The following is a 22,651-nucleotide window of genomic DNA, read 5'->3' on the forward strand; positions in this document are numbered from 1 at the left end:
GTGGTCTCCTCATGCTGCTGCTAACTCAGCACTATATCAGTGGGCCACTCTGTTGCCTCCTCATGCTGCTGCTGCCACCTCCACACTATGTCGCCTTGCCACTCTGTGGTCTCCTCATGCTGCTGCTAGCTCAACACTATGTCACTGGGCCACTCTGTGGCCTCTTCATGCTGCTGATGCCACCTCCACACTATGTCACCTTGTCACTCTGTGGTCTCCTCATGCTGCTGCTAACTCAGCACTATATCAGTGGGCCACTCTGTTGCCTCCTCATGCTGCTGCTGCCACCTCCACACTATGTCGCCTTGCCACTCTGTGGTCTCCTCATGCTGCTGCTAGCTCAACACTATGTCACTGGGCCACTCTGTGGCCTCCTCATGCTGCTGATGCCACCTCCACACTATGTCACCTTGTCACTCTGTGGTCTCCTCATGCTGCTGCTAACTCAGCACTATATCAGTGGGCCACTCTGTTGCCTCCTCATGCTGCTGGTGCCACCTCCACACTATGTCACCTTGTCACTCTGTGGTCTCCTCATGCTGCTGCTAACTCAACACTACAGGTGAAACTCGAAAAATTTGAATATCGTGCAAAAGTCCATTTATTTCAGTAATGCAAATAAAAAGGAATTGCATGAAATGCAGCTTAAAATTAGAATTTTGTGAAAAGGTTCAATATTCTAGGCTCAAAGTGTCACACTCTAGTCAGCTATTTAATCCATACCCCCTAAGCAAAGGTTACCTCAAAATTGTGACTTCGGGGTTTCATAAGCGGTAAGCCATAATCATCCAATTAAAACAAATAAAGGCTTGAAATATCTCGCTTTGCATGTAATGAGTTTATCTCATATGTTAGTTTCACCTTTTAAGTTGCATTACTGAAATAAATGAACTTTGCACAATATAAAAAAAAATTGAGTTTCACCTGTATGTCACTGGGCCAATCTATCGCCTCCTTATGCTGCTGCTAACTTAACACTATGTCACTGGGCCACTCTGTGGTCTCATCATGCTGCTGCTGCCACCTCCTCAATATGGTATGTCACCTTGCCACTCTGTGGTCTCCTCATGCTGCTGCTAACTCAGCACTATATCAGTGGGCCACTCTGTTGCCTCCTCATGCTGCTGCTGCCACCTCCACACTATGTCACCTTGCCACTCTGTGGTCTCCTAATGCTGCTGCTAACTCAACACTATGTCACTGGGCCACTCTGTGGCCTCCTCATGCTGCTGCTACTGCCACCTCCACACTATGTCAGCTTGCTAGTCTGTGGCCTCCTCATACTGCTGCTAACTGAACACTATGTCACTGGGCCACTCTGTGGTTTCCTCATGCTGCTGCCACCTCAACACTATGTAAATAGGCCACTCTGTGGTCTCCTCATGCTGCTGCCACCTCCCCATTATGTCACTGAGCCACTCTGTGGTCTCCTCATGCTGCTGATACCTCAACACTATGTCATTGGGCCACTCTTTGGACTTCTCAATCTATTCTACCACCCTCCCCACTCCATGACTGAGCCACTATTTTGCCTTTTTGACCTGGTTGACATCATCATTTATTTGACCCTTCTTATCTGTCAGAAGGAAGGAAAAATGAGACGCACAATGTCTGTGTAGCAGCTGTAAGGCGACAGAAGACATGCAAATATTCCATTCATGTGTCATCTCTTTTTTGGATCCACTCCTGTTTTTTTTGGCTTTTGACCAAATGCTAACCAAGTGAAAACGGATGCTCAACAGACAGGATCTGTTTTTTGGGGGGGTTATTGTTCTGATGGATCAGAGGAAGGGCAAAATAATCTGTGACGTCAACACAAACTTACTGCTGACACCCTCTCCACTCTGTCAGGGGGGCTCTACTTGTATAAGCGTTTAATATAACAGGTTCTGTAGACATCTATATGGAATCAGCTGACTGTGCAAAAGTAGTGCGCTTTTTCACGCTACAGTAGGATCTTGGGCCTCTGCACAATTCTTTATACCTGGCGTTAACATCGACCTGTAAGGCTGAGTGCATACTTGAGTTATTTGGTCAGTTTTGGCCCGTAACTGCCCAAATAAGTGAAGTGTGCAGTGATTCTAAGAGCCATGCCTGTCATGTGTGTCATACTGACTCACAGTATTGTTTCACTACCACAGCAGACTCCCTATGCGTGTTTACTGCAAGGCACAATGTTCTACACCACTGTACAGGCTCTCTGCAGCCATTAAAAATATTTTTTTTTTTAACGCTATTCGGGAAATAGCTCATTTGTTACGTGATTCGTCATGAATGAATTTGGATCGAATAAAATCTTTTCAGAAAATTCGGCGAAACGGTCAAATAACATTTTTGAGAAATTCGCTCATCTCTAGTTGAAACCATTGTAACTTCTATGTATATATTTGAGTATATAATTCTATGGAAAACTAATAATTGGTTCCAAAGCCCCAAGATGCCATCCCAACATAAGAGTAAATCAAGATAAAAGAAAAATAATCAGATTACTATTATAGATACTGTAAAGTCCTTACATATGACAAGAATAGATGCTGGAAGCTGCAAATCACTTTCCTTGATGAGGGCAGGAGCTTCTTCAGGATCTGAGTCATTGCATATTGAGTCTGGTTTCAACTTATGATTGCCCAGGAAATACCATTGTACATTGAAAATATTGTACTATGAGGTCATTATATCTTGAAGGACCACTGTACTGCATGGTGAATGCTGTAAAAACAAATGGGGCACATTTATTAAGACTGGCGTTTTAGACGCCAGTCTTAATAAAGACCCACAGCTGGCAGAGGATCCAGCGCTAGTTCTAAATGTAAGACAGTTTCAAGCTGTCTTACATTTAGACCATTTTCTATGACTAAAGCAGGCGTAGAAAATGATGAATGAGACAGGCCCACACCACGACCCAAATTTTAGAACTGGCGTGAGCAGGGCGAAGTCGCAGATAGCGGCGCTACTAACCATTGTGCCACAAATTTCAGACTAGTAAATGACCCCCAAAATCTAAAAAATGTAACTCAAAAAATTGCAAATTGCTGTTTACTTTTTCCACTCCCACTCCAAAATGTTTTAATAAAAAATTTTCATTACACTACATATACCCTAAAATGGTGCCAACATGTCCTGCAAAAAATAAGGACTGATAAAGCTATATTGATAGAAAAGTTATAGTTCCTGGAAGACACAGATGCAAAAATGAAAATAATGCACTTTTTTCTTGACAACCAAATTAGCTGCGTTCATAAGAGATTAAATAAGTGTCTCAAAAATTCTGCCTTTGTTGTTCTCTCTTAGGTGTGAAGACTAGGCCAACACTTTCAGAAATGGCAAGTCACATTGCTGCATTGTCCAATCATTGCTTAGGGAATTTACATGGCCAGTCTGTCCCTGCTTTTATGTTTCTGTTTCACCAAAAAACATTTGATAAAGTATATGTATATTTTATGATACTGTAATAAACTTCATGTATATACTGTACAACACCATAGATTGTGTTTTAAATTACCACTATATGTAGATCAGTCCTAGAATTACTGCAGTTTCTGTGAGAGCTATTATATTGTCTGCATTGTATAAAGGAAGTCTTAATGTGAGACAACACCTTTAACATCTTTAAGACAACATGGACCATATATTAATGTAAACATTTTATATGATTTGTACCTTGATAACTTTGAAATTAAGGTAGCTTTTGTGAAGCATTATGACACTGTAATCATCATTTCCATCTTCAACAACATGCCTTAAAGTCAGCAGTTCATTCTCGTTAGACAAAATAGCAGACCTCCATGCAGGATCTTCTTCATCACAAATTACAATCTTTTCCCCAAACGTCTTGATTGCTTCATAAAGTGCACAAGGATCCTCATACTCTTCTGGACAAGCAAACTGACTCTGTTACACACATGCAAAAATATAATTGTCATTCTGTGTTCACATTAACATAAATAACCGAATGATCAAAATCTATTTTTTGAATTCATGATGTGTTGTAAATACTTTTAGAAATAATTAACATAAACTAACGTTTGAAATCCCATACAGCTCCAGCAGTGATGGTCTCATGGTGCACTGCTGCAGCCTTGGAAACAGAGGTCAGAGTGTGGACTATGTTAAAATGATTAATTCTGGAGCAGCAGGGGGTTTCAACACTGTACTATTGTACATCGCAGGAACTCGTCATCACCTCTGGGTGCTGGTGTACTTCACATACCACCATAAGATCTTTAAAGGGAATCTGTCACCTGGTTTGACCATATTAAGCTCTCACCATAGCCATGTTTAATAAAATACCTTATATCCTGCAGTGGTTTTCTTTCTTATATTCATGCTTTCATTTTGCAAAAAAAAAGCAAACTTTGTATTATGCAAATGAACCCTGAAGGTGCCCAGAGGGCACCCTCAGGAGCGGTTGGATCGCAAAGGCGCAGGCAGTAGGCGGTACTGCGCCTGCGCGAGATTTCAGATGGACGAATTGAAGATTCCAGGTGCGTGGCTTGAATGAATAAGCTGACGTAGCATAGGGGGCGGCGCCGTTAAACTAGGCTGTAGGACGATACTGCATAGCGAGGAGGCGTGCTTGGGCTCTAAATAAAGGCGGTCTAGGCACTGCAGGAGGAGTTACTGGGCTCAGAGGGTGAAGAATAACGCCCCTCAGGGCACCTTCAGGGTTCATTTGCATAATACAAAGATCGCTTTTTTAGCAAAATGAAAGCATGAATATAAGAAAGAAAACCACTGCAGGATATAAGGTATTTTATTAAACATGGCAATGGTGAGCGCTTAATATGGTCAAACCAGGTGACAGATTCCCTTTAAAGAGGTTGTCCAGGATTAGAAAAACATGGCTGTTTATTCCAAAAACAGCACCACACCTGTCCATAGGTTGTCTCTGGCATTGTAGCTCAGCTCCATTAAAGTGAATGGTGCTGAGCTGTAATACCACATGCAACCTGTGGACAGGAGTGGTGCCTTTTTGGAAGACAGCAGCCATATTTTTGTAGTCCAGGAAAACCTTTTGTAATGTCGTTTATCACACATGGTCAACAGATTAAAATGCAAAACTAATGCAGTTACTGTTTTTTGGGCCCAAAAGAAAAGGTGCACCCAGCAAAGCACAAATTTTGCACACTTACACAGGCACAGGCTAAAATGATAACCCCCCCCCCCCCAGGTCTAGGGGTGTAGTGAGTATTTTGGCCCAATTAGTTGTTTTTTTCACTATTATGTCACTATCATGACAGTTTTTATGCAAATCAGAGGAACCTGATGAAAAACACCCCAAATTTTATTGTGCTGGTTTCTTCTGCGTGTGGAATCACCCACAGTTTAGCCCCAATCTGCTTACTGGACATACAACTGGGCCTAAAATGAAGTGTGCAACCTTTTGCTTTGAATGTCAGGCCCCAGCCTATATTTTTAGGGGTATTGACAGTGACAGCAACCCCCAGAAATAACAATTTCACTTCATTTTACAAACCTACACCCCTTAAGGTATTCAACTAGGGGTGTAGTATATACAGAAAATAATTAATGCGGTGCATTCAAGAGAGGCATGTCCCTAAAAAAGCATTTGCCTAAACATATGACTATGTCTTGCTAATAGAGCAAGTGTGCCATATTTGTGTCATTTTGATTCCATTATGAACAGCGCTCTGGTCTGATAAATAACAGCAAAAAAATTAAGCTGCAGTGAAGGGCAATATATCTAAGAATGGGGGAAATTATAATTATGTTGACTACTCATTCGGTTGCCACCTGAACACTCTGTGAATTGGCCATTATGTTGACTCCTCATGTGGTTGCCACCCCGCCACTCTGTTGACTCTTCATGCAGTTGCCACCCTCCCTTCTCCGTGACTGTGCCACTATGTTGACTCTTCATGCAGTTGCCACCCCCACCACTCTATGACTGGTCCATTGTGTTGACCCCTCATGCGGTTGCCACCTTCACCACTCTGTGACTCACCACTATGAGGACTCCTCATGTGGTTGCCACCTCACCACTCTGTGACTGGGCCATTATGGTGTTGACTCCTCATGCAGTTGCCACCCTCTTTAATCTGTGATGGGGCCTCTAGTGTCCCCGTTTGGCCTTGTTGACATAACCATTTATTTTACCTATCTTATGATCTGTCATAAGGACACCAAAAGGAAAAACACACCTGATCCTTTCTTTGGAGCATCCGTAAGGCCCATACCATACGGTCCCTATTTTGCATCAGAATGTGCTCATGATTTGGAAGCCAAAAGCAGAAGTGGGTACAAAACACAGAAGAAAGGCAAATATTGCAGTGACGTGTCATCTCTGTTTTGGATCCTCTGCTGTTTTTTTTGGCCTTAGCAATACTGATGGATTACGGACCAAATGCTGACCGTGTGAAGGCGGAGGCTTAAAAGACAGGATAATTTTTTTTGTGGTTGTTTTTGTGATGATCAGAAGAAGGGAAAAATAAACTGTGACGTCAACACAAACTTTCTGCCGACACCCTTTCTACTGTGTCATACTGACGCAAAGTAACCGTTTCACTATCACAGCGGACTACCTATGCATGTTTCTGCAATGCACAGTGTTCCACACCAATATACAGGCTCTCTGCAGCCAGGAAATAGCTTATTTTTTATGTGATTCGTCATGAATAAATTCAGTTCGAATCAAATTTCTGGGAAAAATTCGGCGAACCGTCCAAATCTATTTTTTTTTTTATTCGCTCATCTCACCTTGCCAAAAAGTGTAATATCAAGTGATCAAAAAGTATTATGGAGCACATTTATTAAGACAGGTGTTTTAGATGCTTAATAAAGCTCCATAGCTGGAGGAGGATCCGCCGAAGTTATGAAGAGGCACCGGCCTCTCCATAACTTTGTTATATCCAGCTACAGTTCTAAATGTGTGACAGCTTCCTAGCTGTCTTACATTTAGACTTTTTTTTTATGCCTAAAACAGGTGTAGAAAATGGTAAATGAGACGTATTTCAGTATAATAATTGACTCTCTATGTATCCCAATGAAAAATGAAAACACCTCATCTGGCAAAAATGACCCCCAACACAAGACCATCGGTAGAAGAATAAAAAAAAATAAGGCTCTCAGAAAATGGCGCACAAAAACATTTTTCTTTTAAAAAAATGTTTCATTGTGTTAAACTTACCAAAACATAGACATATTAGACATTACTGCATCCGTAATGACATGTTCTATAAACAAATCACATGATCTATCCCCTCAGATGAACACCGTAAAAGAAAAAAATAACTGCTCCAAAAAGAGCCATTTTTTGGTGCCCTTGCCACACAAAAAATACCAACGAAAACATCACCTTATTCCCCCAAAAACTCCCACTTTGGCAAAAAAATACAAAAAATATGGCTCTCAGAAAATCATGTTGCAAAACATGATTTTGTTTTCAAGCAAACTTTGTCTAAAAGTGGTAAAACATAAAAAAAACTATATAACATTGGTATCTGCACAATTGGTTTTTCCGCACAATGCACGCCGCAGTAACAAAATCCAAAAATCTGTTTATCCTTCTTCCCAAAAATCTAAATGAAAAATGACCAAAAAGTCATATGTACCCGGAAACAGAACCAATGATGATGACAACTCGTCTGGCAAAAAATGAGCCCTAACCGGGCACCGTCGAGAGAAACATTAATGTGTGGTTCTCAGAAAATGGTTCATAAATGTATGGTTGTCAGAAAATGACTGGTACCCCACACGCTGTTCAATAGCCACATAGCGTCTGTAAATGAATCCATCAAAATCGGCGCTGCAAAAGCCAAATAGCAGTCTTTCCCTTCTGAACCCTGCAGCAGTTTACACCCATGTTTATGCCATTTCAGTGCCCAGTAGAACCTGCCTAACAATTTAAAGGGCATTGTGTGTCCCCGATGGCACAAGCTCAGAACAACATATTGGCAGTGAAATGCCATATCTGTGGAAAACTTGTGGGGTAAAAATGCTCACTTCACCCCTTAATAAATACCTTGAGAGGTGTAGTTCCTGTTATAGGGTCACTTCTCAGGAATTCTATTTATTATTTCACCCCAAAGCCTCTACAGTTGTCAGCACAAGTTGCGTAAATCACAACAATGTGAATCAAATATGCATGGTGCTCTTTTACTAATGAGTCCTATGGTATGTCCAGGAAAAAGATTAGGGCCAAATGTAGGGTGTTTCTAAAACCAGGAAGCCCAGCAAAAGGGCTCGTTCCCATGACCGTGTGTGTTTTGCGGTCTGTTTTAAAAAGGATCCATTGTTCCGTTTTTGCGGTCCGTTGTGTTTCCATTGCGGTTTCGTTTCCTTTCCGTTATTCCGCAAAAACGGTCTGTATGGCTTCAGTATGGTTTCCGTTGCTGTTCCGTTTTTTGCGGACATAAAACAGAACCATGAATGAGTTAACTTTAGACTCAACCCATTTTTCACAGCCCCTATATATACTGGTCTTGGGATACTCCATACAACTCTGAGGAAGAGGTTCTCCTGTGCTTGCTGCATACTCGACTACAACGACAGCAGCCAACTATGCTGGATGAGGAACCGAGGAGGAGGAATTGGATTCATCCAATTCTCTTGCAGTGGCGCAGGAAGGGCCACTTCCACACACTGTACATGGATCTGCGACAGCATCATGATAAATTTAATCGGTATTGTCGTATGTCTGTGAGCAGCTTTGACATTTTGTTAGCGGCTCTGTGTCCTGGCCTCACACGCCAGGACACAAATATGAGGCGCTCATTGTGACGTTGAGGTAAGTTGAATGTTGTCTTTGTTGTTCAAGTTTTGTGTTGTCAAATATATGTATTGTTGTTAACAATTTATACCCCAGGCCAGTTTTCACCTTCCTGCCCAGGCCATTTTTTGCAAATCCGACATGTGTCACTTTATGTGGTGATAACTTTAGAACACTTATTTACCCAAGCCATTCTGAGATTGTTTTCTCGTGACACATTGTACTTCATGATAGTCATAAATTTGAGTCAATATATTTCACCTTTATTTATGAAAAAATCCCAAATTTAACAAATATTTAGAAAAATTCACAATTTTAAAAATTTTAATTTCTCTGCTTTTAAAACAGAAAGTGATACCTCATAAAATATTTATCACTTAAAATTCCCTATATGTCTACTTTATGTTGGCATCATTTTGTAAATGTCATTTTATTTTTTTAGGACGTTAGAAGGCTTCGAATTTTAGAAGCAATTCTTAAATTTTTTTAGAAAATTTCCAAAACCCACTTTTTAAGGACTAGTTCAGGTCTGAAGTCACTTTGTGGAGCTTACATAGTTGAAACCACCCATAAAAAACCCCATTGTAGAAATTACATCCCTCAAGCTACTCAAAACTGATTTTACCAATTTTGTTAACCCTTTAGGTGTTCCACAAGAATTAAAGGAAAATGGAGATGAAATTTCAAAATTTCACTTTTTTTGCTGATTTTCCATTTTAATCCATTTTTTTCTTTAACACATCGAGAGTTAACAGCCAAACAAAACTCAATATTTATTACCCTGATTCTGTGGTTTAAATAAACACCCCACATGTAGTCGCAAACTAATGTAAGGGCACATGGCAGAGAGCAGAAGGAAAGGAACGCCATATGGTTTTTGAAAGGCAGATTTTGTTGGACGTGTTTTCAGATGCCATGTCCCATTTTAAGCCCCCCTCATGCACCCTTACAGTAGAAACTCCCAAAAAGTGACCCCATTTTGGAAACTAGGGGATAAGGTGCCAGTTTTATTGGTACTATTTTGGGGTACATATGATTTTTAATTGCTTTATATTACGTTTTTTGTGAGGCAAGGTAACAAAAAAATGGCTGTTTTGGCACCGTTTTTATTTTTTACATTCGTCTGACAAGGTAGATCATGTGATATCTTTATAGAGCAGGTTGTTACGGACGCAATGATATCAAATATGTCTACTTTCTTTGTTTGTTTCAGTTTTACATAATAAAGCATTTTTGAAAAAAGTAATATGTTTTTGTGTTTCCATTTTCGGAACGCCTTATTTTTTTTATTTTTCTATATCGTCTTGAGCAGGGGCTCGTTTTTTGCAGGAAGAATTGACATTTTTATTGGTACCATTTTTGGGTACATATGATTTTTTGATAATTCATTATTACACTTTACGGGGCAAGGTGGCCAAAAAATTGGTAATTTTGGCACAGTTTTCATTTATTTATTTTTACAGCGTTCACCTGAGGGGTTAGGTCATGTGATATTTTTATAAAGCAGATCGTTACGGACGTGGCAATACCCAATATGTTTATGTTTTTCTTATTTATGTAAGTTTTACACAATAATAGCATTTTTGAAGCAAAAAAAAAGATGTTTTTGTGTCTCCATAGTCTGAGAGCCTTAGCTTTTTAATTTTTTTTACCGATTTTCTTATGTAGGGGCTCATTTTTTGAGGGATGAGGTGACAGTTTTATTGGTATCATTTTGTGGGACATATGCCTTTTTGATCGCTTGGTGTTGCACTTTTAGTGATGTAAGGTGACAAAAATGGCTTTTTTTGACAGTTTTAATTTTTAAATTTTTATGGTGTTTATCGGACGGGGTGGCTCATGTGATATAGTTATAGAGCCGGTCGTTATGGACGCGGCGATACCTAATATATGTGTTTTTTTTTCAATTTTTTTATTATAAAATCAGGGGAAAAGGGGCGTTTTTTCTTTTTTTACTTGAAATTTTATTTTTTATTAAAAACACAGCTTTTTACTTTTATAACTTTATTTCTGACTTTAACTTTTGGGGGTCTGATCCCCTCTGCAATGCATTACAATACATCTGTATTGTAATGCATTGCCTGTTAGTGTATTACACAGAGTAATACACTAACAGGTTGCCTAGGAGACCAAGCCTGGGGCTGGATCTCCTGGGCACCCGTAGAAGGAAGGTCCTGATGCCGTGCAAGGCATTGGGCAGCCTCTGCATGGCATCGGTCTGCCTTCTCAACCATCGGGTCCCCGCCACAGCAGCGCTGGGGCCCGATGGGCTCCCTCACCTATAGCAAACCCCTTCTATGTTGCGGTCAGCGCTGACCGCGGCATAGAAGGGGTTAATGCTTCGGCATCTGTGTTTTCACCAATCCCGGCGCATACAGCAGGGGTCCAGCTAACGGGAACAGCCGGTCCCCTACAGCTGATCAGGCGGGCGCTGGCCATAATAGTACGGCGCTGGGTGGCAAGTCACGTCCCACTGAGCCATACTATTACGCGGCTGGTTGGGAAGGAGTTAATGTACTATATATATATAGACATGTATACGTAAAAAGACAAAAGAGAACATGGCCCTCACATAAGGTGTCAAAATGTGTATTCCTTTTATTCACGCATGCAACAAATTAGTCCACTTAACTGGGAATGTTTGCTAGCTTGAAAATGCCCCTAGTAAGTTAAGTAAAACGTTGCATGGGTGACTAAAAGGACTACACATTTTGACACATTATGAAAGTGCCGTGGTCTCTTTTGTCTTTCAATCGATTGTTAATGTTTGGGTATATCTGACCTGTGGGAAATCTGTGTTTTTATATTTCAACTGAATGTGCTCGCCAGATGTTATGATATATATATATATATATATATATATATATATATATATTAGTGTGTATAGATAAAATTAATGTCATGTTGCAGTGCAAGACTTGTTAAAAGTAATTTTATTATTTTTTGTTAGGTTTTTTAGATTTCTGGCAACTGAGAATTCATTTGCATCACTGCTTTTTGAGTTCCTGCTGGGCGTCTCAACGATTTCTGGAATTGTTCGTCAAACATGTCAAGTGATTTGGCAGCGACTCCGGGACACAGTGATGTCAGAGCCCAAGACTGAGGATTGGATCCGAATTGCTGAGGGATTTCATCTAGATGCAGTTTCCGAACTGCTTAGGGGCAATGGATGGCAAACATATACGTGTTAAGAAGCCGTCTCACTCTGGGTCCTGGTTCTACAATTATAAGCAATACTTTTCAGTAGTGCTGTTGGGTTTGGCAGACACTACTTATAAGTTTATATTTGTGGATATTGGGGCCTATGGAAGCACTGCAGATGCGCACATTTTCAGTTGTTCTAGATGGAGTGAGAGACTTCATGCCAACCTACTTGCCCTTCCAGAACCCAGAAGGCTGCCTAGTTCTGCGGGACCACCGGCACCATTTGTAATTGTGGCTGATGAAGGGTTTGCTTTGACACCACATGTTATGCGCCCCTTCCCCAGACGCAACCTGGATGACAAACGACGTATATTGAACTATAGGCTGACAAGAGCCCGTCGGTATGTAGAGTGTGCGTTTGGAAAACTTTCCAACAAGTGGAGAGTATTCCTGTCATCCTTACAGATGTCATCGGACAATGCCCCTTTGGTTATTCAAGCATGTGTGATCCTGCACAACTTCGTCAGGATTCATGATGCTCCCTTAGATGCTAGTTTGGAGGAAACAGGAACATATTCTTCCTCATCTGGAGGATTGGACATGACTGGTCATGGCCGGCATGGAACTGAAGGACTTGCAGTTCGAGACCTCTATGCCGAGAACTTCTGTAGCCCTGAGGGTGCATTTTCGTGGCAGATGGATGCAGTTCTGGGCAGACAATAATTACATCTGGACTCGGCCTAGTTTAGTTGTAACTTTTATTTGTAGACAGATTTTATTTTTTAAAGATAGTGTAGGGACTCGCAAGACAAAGAGGACCCTTGACGTGGGCTTGTGGGCTGGGATTGATAGCAGGACTAAATATGTTTGCAAAAGTGATCTTGATTGTCAGCGCACTTTAAAATGTGTACAAGTATACATAATATTTAAGCTGACATATTTAGCCCTACTGTAATCCTCAAATACCTCTTTTAAGCTTGCAATAACAACCAATATAACAATATAATAATAGTTAACGGTAACCGCAGAGTGCACCTGTCTTTGCTATTATTATATTGTGACAAAGTACAAAGCCCATCATGTCCTAACAGTCTACAGCATTATTCGCCACCGGGGCCTGTTTATAAAGTAGTATTTTGTCAGCAGAGGTGGTTCTGCAGGTTGGCCATCCTGGAAACACACCAGCAACAAACTGACACTTGAAGACACTGTCCAAGGTACCATAAGAGTATGGGCCTGATACTTGAATTTGGCGTTCTATACATGGACTAACTTCTTTATAAATTTAGTATACCTAATTTGTGATAAAGTATTTTCATCTATAACTGTGTTTGAAGAATAAACTTGTTATGAAAGTTATGTGGACTTGATAAATGTCAACATCAATAACTACATGCAAACCATGTTTTAAATAATAAAATATTTATTGTTACAGAAATATAAATAAAATTTGGCTTTATTTTCATCATTACAAAAAATAAATAAAAGTCATAACAGAATAATTATATGTCGAGGGGGTGGAGCTTGACCGCGGACTGGATGGCAGCGTGAGAAGGAGCTCTCCTGCTAAGTACTCTCACATAGCTTTGAAATACACCTGAAATCGCTTAAAATATGGGCAAAATAGGTCACTACCAGCCCAGAGATGGTGAAGGTCGAAAACTAACCAAGAAGTGGTCACAAAACTCTTTGCTAAGAGACACACGCACCCGCCGGCTTACTTGGCCAAGATGGCGCCGGAGCTTACCCCTCACCGGGAATCAGAAGACGATCACCGCTCAAGCAGCGACGAGGAACAAGCTCCAGATGAAGCACTTACAGCGGCAGTGTTGAAGAAAGCTCTCACACAAGCATTGAAACCGGTAAGAGAGGACCTAGCTGATATAAAAACGGAATTAAATGCCCTTGGGTTCCAGACGGAGGCCTTGGAGACGACATGTACAGAACTAACTTCCCATGCCTCAGCATTAGCCGCTAGAACAGAACAGTTAGAGTCGCACGTAAATACAGTTTCACATTAATTAAAGACCAGGAAAATAGAAGTAGACGTAAAAACATCCGCTTCAAGGAGATCCCTGAAACCTGGGCGGGCGACGCTCTTCCTAATGTGGCGTAGGAGATATTTACCGATTTACTCGAATCGGAACGGGCCATGGCAGTTGTGATTGAGCGTATACATAGGGCTCTGCGCTTGAAACCCAAGCCAAATGAGCCACCCTGTGATGTTATATGCGGTATGCTCTCATATGTAGACACGGCCGCGATTCTCCGCTCAGCTAGGGAAAAGAGCCCTGTTAGCTACGCAGGCGAAGAGATATCCTTATACCAGGACATTGCAACTTTCACGCTCCAGAAAAGGCGCCTGCTACGTCCATTACTGAATAGGCTGAGAGCGAAAGGGCTTCAATATGCTTGGCTCTTCCCTTTTGGGATCTCCGTGCTGAAAAATTGCAAACCCCAGCAGACCTTGAAATTGCATGGTCCACCTTGGAAATAGAACCGGTGGAAATACCATCATGGTCTCCAGCTGCGGATTTGGCGCACTTACCACCTCTGCCGCAATCGGAGGACTGGCACACTATTACACGCCCGAATTCTACTCTCAACTTCTGCCAACTCACCACACCGCTGACTTTTACTTTTAGTTCTTATACCTCACAACCTTTAACAACTTCCCACAATGGTCAGTGAAGTTACCTCCAAAATCCTATAGACTTCTATCAGATCCCCTGTCTCAAGATGGACTCTCGAATCGAAAGAAAATCTATTTCCTCAACCAAGTGTGAAGATAATCCCTCAAAATCTACAGGAACTGTTCCTTACCCCCCCCCCCTTCCCCAAGCAGGCCCTTGACACTCTCTCCCAGACTCCCATGACTCTCTCTGAAAGGAAACTACTCAAGATTTATGTTGGATGTGATTAATCCGTCTCTCTTGTTGTTTAGTGCTATTTCCTTTAAATGCAAAGATAGATGGCTTGTTTTTTAGTCGGTGGTGATGCTCTTTCATTTCCTCGCCCTACATCCACTGGTTATAGAGAATGTGACATTGATTTAGTGTCATGAAAACATTTGACCATTTTTGAAGATACTTTTTATCAGGAAATGTACATTCTCACTAGGGGAAAGGAGGGAGCATCATTAAGACAAAATGTTCTCATTTAATGTCAGAAGTTTTCTAGATACTCCCCATCCCTAACCTATTTTCCTTACCTCTAACTCCTACTCTTTCCTTGCTGACCTCCCCTTTACTACTAACCACTTCGTTATAAAGATATAAGCATTTGAAACTATCATACAAGGTCATAGCTTCCATTTGACATCATTTGAACCTGAAGGAATACATATACTAGAGTTCCTATAAATTGGCTTATATTGAGTTTCTAGTCCCTTCCCCTACCCTCCCCTCCCCCCCCCCCCCCGGCTCATGACTGTTACTGTTACACACTGCCTAATATTGGCGATTTTCTATGTTATGCATAATGCTATGTGTTTGTACACCACAGGTCAAGACTTATCTCCGGTTTTGAGGATTATTCTCCCCCCCCCCCCTTCTGTTCTCTTCTTCATCTACTGTTCTTCCTGAAAGTTTCTGAATGCACTCACTTATCCCCCACTTTATCCTTTTCCCCACTTAGACTCCCCATTCTTTTTACTCCTTCCCATATTCCCTTCTTCCTTGTCACTCACTGGGTTGTCTCTACCCTCCCCTACTTACTGCTGCTTGTCTATACATCCCCTCTTTCTCAACTTTCGAGCTCTTCCTTCCCTATTCTATCACCCTACCTGATTCTCTTCTCTGCTCTTCGACTCGGGCGTTAAAGGACCTCGTGGACATGGGTGAGACTAAATGCGCATCTTTTAATGTACGGGGCTTAAATACCCCCAATAAGAGACATCATGTGATCAACATTCTTAGGAAACTTAAAGGGGTTATCCGAGTTATTTTTTTGTTCTTTCTATGTTCCTAACTAAGCAAATGTAACAGCTTTCCAATTAACGCACTTTATCTCCAGTGGCTGGTTTCTCAGATTTCACTGAGGGTCACATGACCTGTGATGTCAGCTTCTCTCCCTGCTCTGATAAAGGTCGTTTACAAGCCTGTAAACTAGATGTCACTGTGCTGGCCACGCCCCCCCCCCCCCCTTCACTGCCGTCTACTCTCTGCTACGATTCTTAACCCCTTCAGCTGCACAGCTCTGCAGGCAGTGAGAGACAATTCTGGGCACATGATCTGACATACTAGAGAGAGCATTACACAAGAAGGTAGGGGGAAGATCCTGTGTGTATTAGCAGTGTCATTATACAGCTGGGACTTGTAGTCCTACACATACAACATGCTGCAGAGTCTCCCAGCAGGCAGACATGTCACTCAGTGCAGCTCTTGTATTCACTCCCTTAGCAGAGCAGGGGGAGGGGCAGATATGTCACTCAGGGCAGCACTTGTATTCACTCCCTTAGCAGAGCAGGGGGAGGGGCAGAGATGGTTTTTATTGCATGTAAACAAAGGGCCAGAAAAGAACCAGGGAAATGAGGAAAAATATATATTTTTTTTGCATAAAACTTGCTTAGCTCAGTTATATATCCGATTTTCAGTGCTATATTATTTTTTTTCATAACTCGGACAACCCCTTTAAGGCTTCCCTTATATTCCTACAGGAGACTCATTTTAATCAAAACAAAATTCGCCCACTAGATATTTTGCCAACTGGTATCATGTATGTCATGCTACCTCAGCATCCAAAGGAGTATCCATTGCGGTTCAACGATCCTTGCCGCTTAAAGTGGAGAAACAATATGCTGACCCAGAGAGCAGAATGTAATTTTTAAGGACCCAAATATATGCGACTAAACTTACACTAGCAAACATATACGCCCCTAACCATGCACAGATTCCATGGTTATTGGATGCCTTAGATAAACTCAAGCTAATTGCGGATGGCCCGGTAATTCTGGGTGGTGGCGACCTAAATATCACCTTAAACCCTGTACTTGATTCCTCAACCTCTAAATCCAGTACCTCTCAGCGAGCCTTAGCTAAATTACAATCCAAACTTTCAGATCTTTCTCTTATAGATGCCTGGAGATTGCAGAACCCCTCCGCTCAGGACTACTCTTATTTCTCCACAGTGCATAACTCACACCAAAGATTGGACTATCTATTGGTCCACAAATCCTTGCTACCTCATCTAACAACCGCAGGTATTTCTGTTCTCTCTATCGGACCATGCTCCGATCCACCTTTCTCTCTCCCTATCTGATGCTCCACCCACAGCGTGGAGGTGGCGCCTGAATGAGCAAATTTTAGAAAACACCAAAGCCCTCTCTGATATACAAACACAAATATCCACCTTCTTTGAGTTGAATAAAAATTCTGCCTCTTGTCCAATAATCTGTGAATCACACAAAGCCTATGTCAGAGGTCTATTCACCTCCTGGGGATCTAAACTAAAAAAGGACAGGCAAAAAGAAATAGACACGATTTTATCGCAGATTGCACTCCTAGAAAAGGAACATAAAAACTCTAGACTGATAGAAACGCAAACAGAACTGCGAACCCTAAGGGAAAAACTTATCACCCACATGCAAAATAAATCAGCCAAAGCTTATCTCCACTTTAGACATAAGCTTTTGCTCATGGTAATAAAATAGGGAAGCTTATGTCTTCTTTAATTAAGAAGGAGAGGGCAAAGCAACATATTCATAAGATCAAAGACCATACGGGTCTGACAACTTTCTCTCTACCAGAAATGGCGGCAGCCTTCCATAAATATTATTCGGCCTTATACAACATTGGCGAAACGCATACTGCAACGAGCAACACCCACAAACAAGAGCTGATTGACGACTTTTTGAAGGACTTATCCATGCCACGCCTAGACCAAGCCATGATAAATTCCCTTCTCTCTCCTGTCACAAATAAGGAAGTAAGCTTGGTCCTTTCCTCTTTCCTTCCTGGGAAGAGCCCAGGCCCAGACGGGCTCCCTTTGCTCTATTATAAAAAATTCCAAGATGTGCTCTTGCCTCACCTTACCGCACTTAGCTCCTCATTATTTAAAGGCGACTCTCTTCCTAGACAAACACAAGAGGCTCACATCACTCTTATTGCGAAATAAGGGAAAAACCTGGAAGAATGTGGAAGCTATAGACCTTTTTCACTTCTCAATTTAGACCTCAAAATTTGGGCTAAACTTCTGTCCCTGCGCATAAAAAAACTTCTGCCTCACCTTATAGGCGAGGAACAGCTTGGGGTTTGTCCCGGGCATGGAGGGAAGGACCAACACGATCAAATTGCTGACAGTAATCCACCAAGCTCAAGCCGAAAGTAGACCACTAACCCTTCTCAGAGTAGATGCCAAGAAGGCCTTTGATAGAGTCAATTGGCTTTTTATGCACTCTACACTCCTGAAATTCGGATTCCCAACCACTTTTATAAAGGCCATTTTCACGCTCTATTCCCAACCATCAGCCTCCCTTCTAGTAAATGACTACTTGTCACCCCCCTTTGAGATAATGAATGGGACCAGGCAGGGATATCCACTCTCCCCTACCCTGTTCGTGCTTGTTATGGAGACTTTGCTTCAACAAGTAAGACAGCATCCAAATATAAACGGCTTTCCCACACCAAGTGGCAAACTGAAAGCACTAGCCTTTGCTGGCGATCTCCTTTTCCTGTTACCCGCCCCAGAGACTGGGCTCCCCTGCCTGGCTAACTTGTTTGAAAAATTTGGAGAAGTCTCAAACTTCAAAGTAAATGTCACAAAATCAGAAATCCTGAATATATCCCTTACCAAACAGTGCTACTTGAGACAAAAAAAAAAATATCCTTTTGCATGGGCTTCCACCTCTCTCAAATATCTAGGTGTCCAAATCCCAACCTCCATATCCAAAGTATACGACATAAACTTTTGCCCCCTCCTTAATGAGATTCAAAAATCTCTGGCAGATTATGATATTCCTCTGATATCTTGGATTGGTAGGAAAAATGTAATACAAACATATATCCACCCTAAAGTTTTATACAAACTTCAGATGCTACCGATAGCACTACCACAAACCTTTTTCTCTACACTGCTCTCTCTTTTCTCACGATACCTTTGGAAGCAGAAACGCCCACGTATGGCACACAAACTCCTGACCAGACCAGCCAAGAGATGGGGTATTGGTCTGCCGGATGTCCAAACAATATATAGAGCGATCCAACTGAGAAGATGGATCAATCTTAGTACTCTATAAGACACGGAAATCGCCAATCACTGGGCTGCAAAGGCCTACAAAGGGGACTTAATGAGAGACATGTGGCTGCCCCCCAAAACTCACAACACATGTACGTTTACAGAAATCAACTTGCTCTTCAAGGGAGCTTCCAGCACTTGGGCTCTCCTCTCACCTTCTCTATCACCCACTCTTTCTCCATTAGTCCCCTCTAGCTTAATACCCGTGGTCGTGGGCAGAGACACCCTGACCTTCAAACCCATATGGGATCAGCTCGCACACGTTCCAGTCTTGAATATGTTTCCGAGCGGGGGGATTCCCAGTCAAGCTGATTTAAAACTGTTGCTCTCAAATTTCTCACTTACGTTTCTACACTTATCCCACTTTACTAGTTGCTGTAAAGACTTCCTTCAGACTCACTATCCTTTTAGAGACTTAACAGACTTCGAGTCCGACTTGTCATCTCCAGTCCCCAAATTCGGGAAGCTATCTTAGGTACTAAAGCAATGCAGAAGCGAGAGCCACCTGAATAATCCAGGGTACATTACCTCTTGGGAGAAAGAACTGGGTCTTTCACTTAGTGAGTTTTAAATAACCCATATTCTTCAAAACTCCCATGGTTATTCAAGATGCATTCGCCTACAAGAATCTCACTACAAAGTAGTCTCCAGGTGGTACAAAACCCCCTGAATTCCTCCATGCACATGGACTTTCTCCTACCAATCTATGTTGGAGATGTAACTCACAAGTTGGCACTCACACTCACATTTGGTGGTACTGTCCGATAATACGCCCCTTCTGGTCTGAAGTGGAACGCATAACAAAAGAGGTCACGGGTTTGAAGTTAACACTAACTCCCTCACTTGTTGCCCTACTCCAGAATGCTGGCCATCCGCATCATCTTTAGTTACTCATTTTTTAGCTGCATCTAAATATCTGATCCCCTTAAAGTGGTTAAACACCACACCTCCCACTGTAGCAGAATGGATTGGAAAACTGCACCAAATATGCAGATTTCCATATCCCCTCAAGCAACGCTAACTTAATCAAAAATAGTGCATACAACTCTTATCAAACCCCCAAATGAATTTGGACACCAGACCCCAAAGTACGTTCAGACACAAAGCCCAGAATAAATACAGACCTCAAACCCCAAAATAAGTACAATCCCTAAAACAAATATAGACCCCAGACCAGACTGCAGTTGAGGAGTCACAACCTGCACAGAATAATAGACAACATTTTTACAAACAAACCCTGTGCTATTTGAACCCTTAGACAACCGCCACCCTACTGTATATGTACGGTGGACGTTGTCTGTTTAAAAAGGGCACCTACTGGCGAGAGCAGTTGACACCATAGCTGCTGGGCTTTTGCTGTTTTTCACTGCATAGCAAAAGGTTACATTCACTCATCAATGAAAAAAGTGGCCATTAAAAACAGACACACTGTCAGTTTTTCATGGCTATTTTTTAACCATTTTGCATCCATTTTTCTGTCTGTTTATCCATTTTTAATGGTTGTTTTGCATCCATTTTAAACTTTATTACTGATAATGACCTATCTAACTGCAAATAACTAATTAATTTCTGAGCCAACCTCCATATATTTGATATTATTTTTCACGGGGCATCTTAGACCTTTCCCTTTTGTAATTAGATGACAGATATAATATTTTAAAAAATATTTAAGAAAAAAATGAAAATTATGGGGAAAAAAAGTGTATTTTTCCTTTTTTATATATTTTTTTTCTATTACAAAAGATTTCAAGACAAAAGATTTCTAAAACCATTATTGCATGTTTGTACCATAAAAATGGATGTTATTTGTGTTAACTTATCTACTGGCTGGGCTTGATTAAAGGTGAGCCAAGTTATCAAAAATTCTTCTCGGCTGCTTTGCTGAAGTTCAGAAAGACATTTGATAAGTTACGATTTACTTAATCGCAAATCACATTCAATTATGGTGACGTCTCACGTAGTGATGCGCATATTTTTTCGCAATACGTGCAACTTGTATAGTAAGGGGCAGGCAACTTTTCTATTGGTTGCTAGGGATGTTGCAAAGCTGTGACAAAGCCTTTTCATTGGCCCACAAGCTAGAAGAAGGGAGGGATGATCACCTGATGTGTACTGTGTAAAAAAAAAAATATATATATATATTTGTCATTACAAATATATAGCACTATAGAGCTTGTGATGAAGTTCAATAACAGCTTCACTTGAATAAACGTTTCAGGCTTTGTCTTGGCTCCAGTAGGTATTAGCATTAACACTGGCAGGCATACAGTGTTCATTTTAGGACATGGTCAGATATCATAGTCAAGTATCAAAATAATGCCAATGTGACACCTGACTCTGACACTTGACTCTCACATCTGAGTTTGACTTATGCTTTTCATAGGTCAGGGTCAAAGTGAGAATGATTTATAGATATACTATACTATGTATTTGTAATGCAAATCACACAACCAAAGTACGTCTATTGCTGAGCTTATAGCTCTGTGCCTAAAATGCTGTAAGCTAACACATTACAGTGTTATTTGAGCGCATAGCTGATAGCTCACTGGTAAAGCAATTGCCTCATACCCAGTGTTTCTGTGTTCAAAACCCCTTTAAGCCACTAAACTTTTTTTTAGATTTTATTAAGCCCTAGATAAGAGGCAAATTTAAATGATGTGTGACACTGATATCTGACTTCCTTCACTTGTCAGTGTCACAAACGATTTTAGGTTTACTGTGTTTTTTGGTATACTACATCTCATAGATCAAAAAAATCACCACCTTTGGTGTCTAAAGCTTTAGCTCAGTGGTAAGACATTTGCTTTATTAAGAGTACATGGGCAGCACTATAGTAAAGGGGGCACTAATTTACTGTATCTTAATCTATTTCCAGGTGACTGAGGTTTTATTTGTTTTTTGTTGTCTTGAAACACTGTACAATATAATAATGTATTCTTATTTCTTAGGAAGGAGTCTAATTATCAGATCTGTAAATTACTTGATTGCAATTATTTGTCGGCATCCACCCAAACATAAGCTGCAAAGATATGACCACTAGGGGTCTCACTAGTCTACTGTGGTTAGGCATGGTCCAGCTCTCCCAGCAAATACAAGCAGGAGGAAGTTTGGGCGTGTTCTGGAATAGCTGATGAGGAGAATTGCCAGATTCGCTGCCTCTTCACAGATCTGGAAACCAAATTATCTTACTGTAAGTCTGCTCTCCCTCCGCTATCTTACATGGCTTATACATTGATTCACCTCTTTCAAGTGTGTATGCAGTTCCATATCAGCTAGAATCACTGTATTTCTGGGACCCCTGAAAAAGTTGATTAGTCCCTGTATACAGAGCTGTGTCCTGGATTATACATATCTACTGTATATATGTGTATTATACACACTGTGTGCTATAGCTTCACCACACTGAGATCTGCTCAGAAAGCTGATATACATATTACTGCTTTATCCACAGACACAATATATGATCATACAGATCGCAGTACTATGTGATAGCTTCTAAGTATAGAAAAAACATGTGGTAATGTTATAGCTTGGAGGTTACATTAA

At 41.1% G+C, this 22,651-nt stretch overlaps 1 protein-coding gene across 1 annotated transcript in view; it reads right to left on the minus strand.

Annotated features, from left to right (window-relative positions):
* LOC120999265 (pecanex-like protein 2) overlaps positions 1-22,651 on the minus strand; it is a 535,756-nt gene that overhangs the window by 128,038 nt on the left and 385,067 nt on the right. Inside the window, exon 13 of the mRNA XM_040430137.1 lies at positions 3,661-3,891. Within this exon, the coding sequence (XP_040286071.1) occupies positions 3,661-3,891 (231 nt within the window). The remainder of the gene's footprint in view (positions 1-3,660; positions 3,892-22,651) is intronic.

The sequence above is a fragment of the Bufo bufo genome, chromosome 4 (assembly GCF_905171765.1).
Source record: "Bufo bufo chromosome 4, aBufBuf1.1, whole genome shotgun sequence".
Taxonomy (NCBI): Eukaryota; Metazoa; Chordata; class Amphibia; order Anura; family Bufonidae; genus Bufo; species Bufo bufo.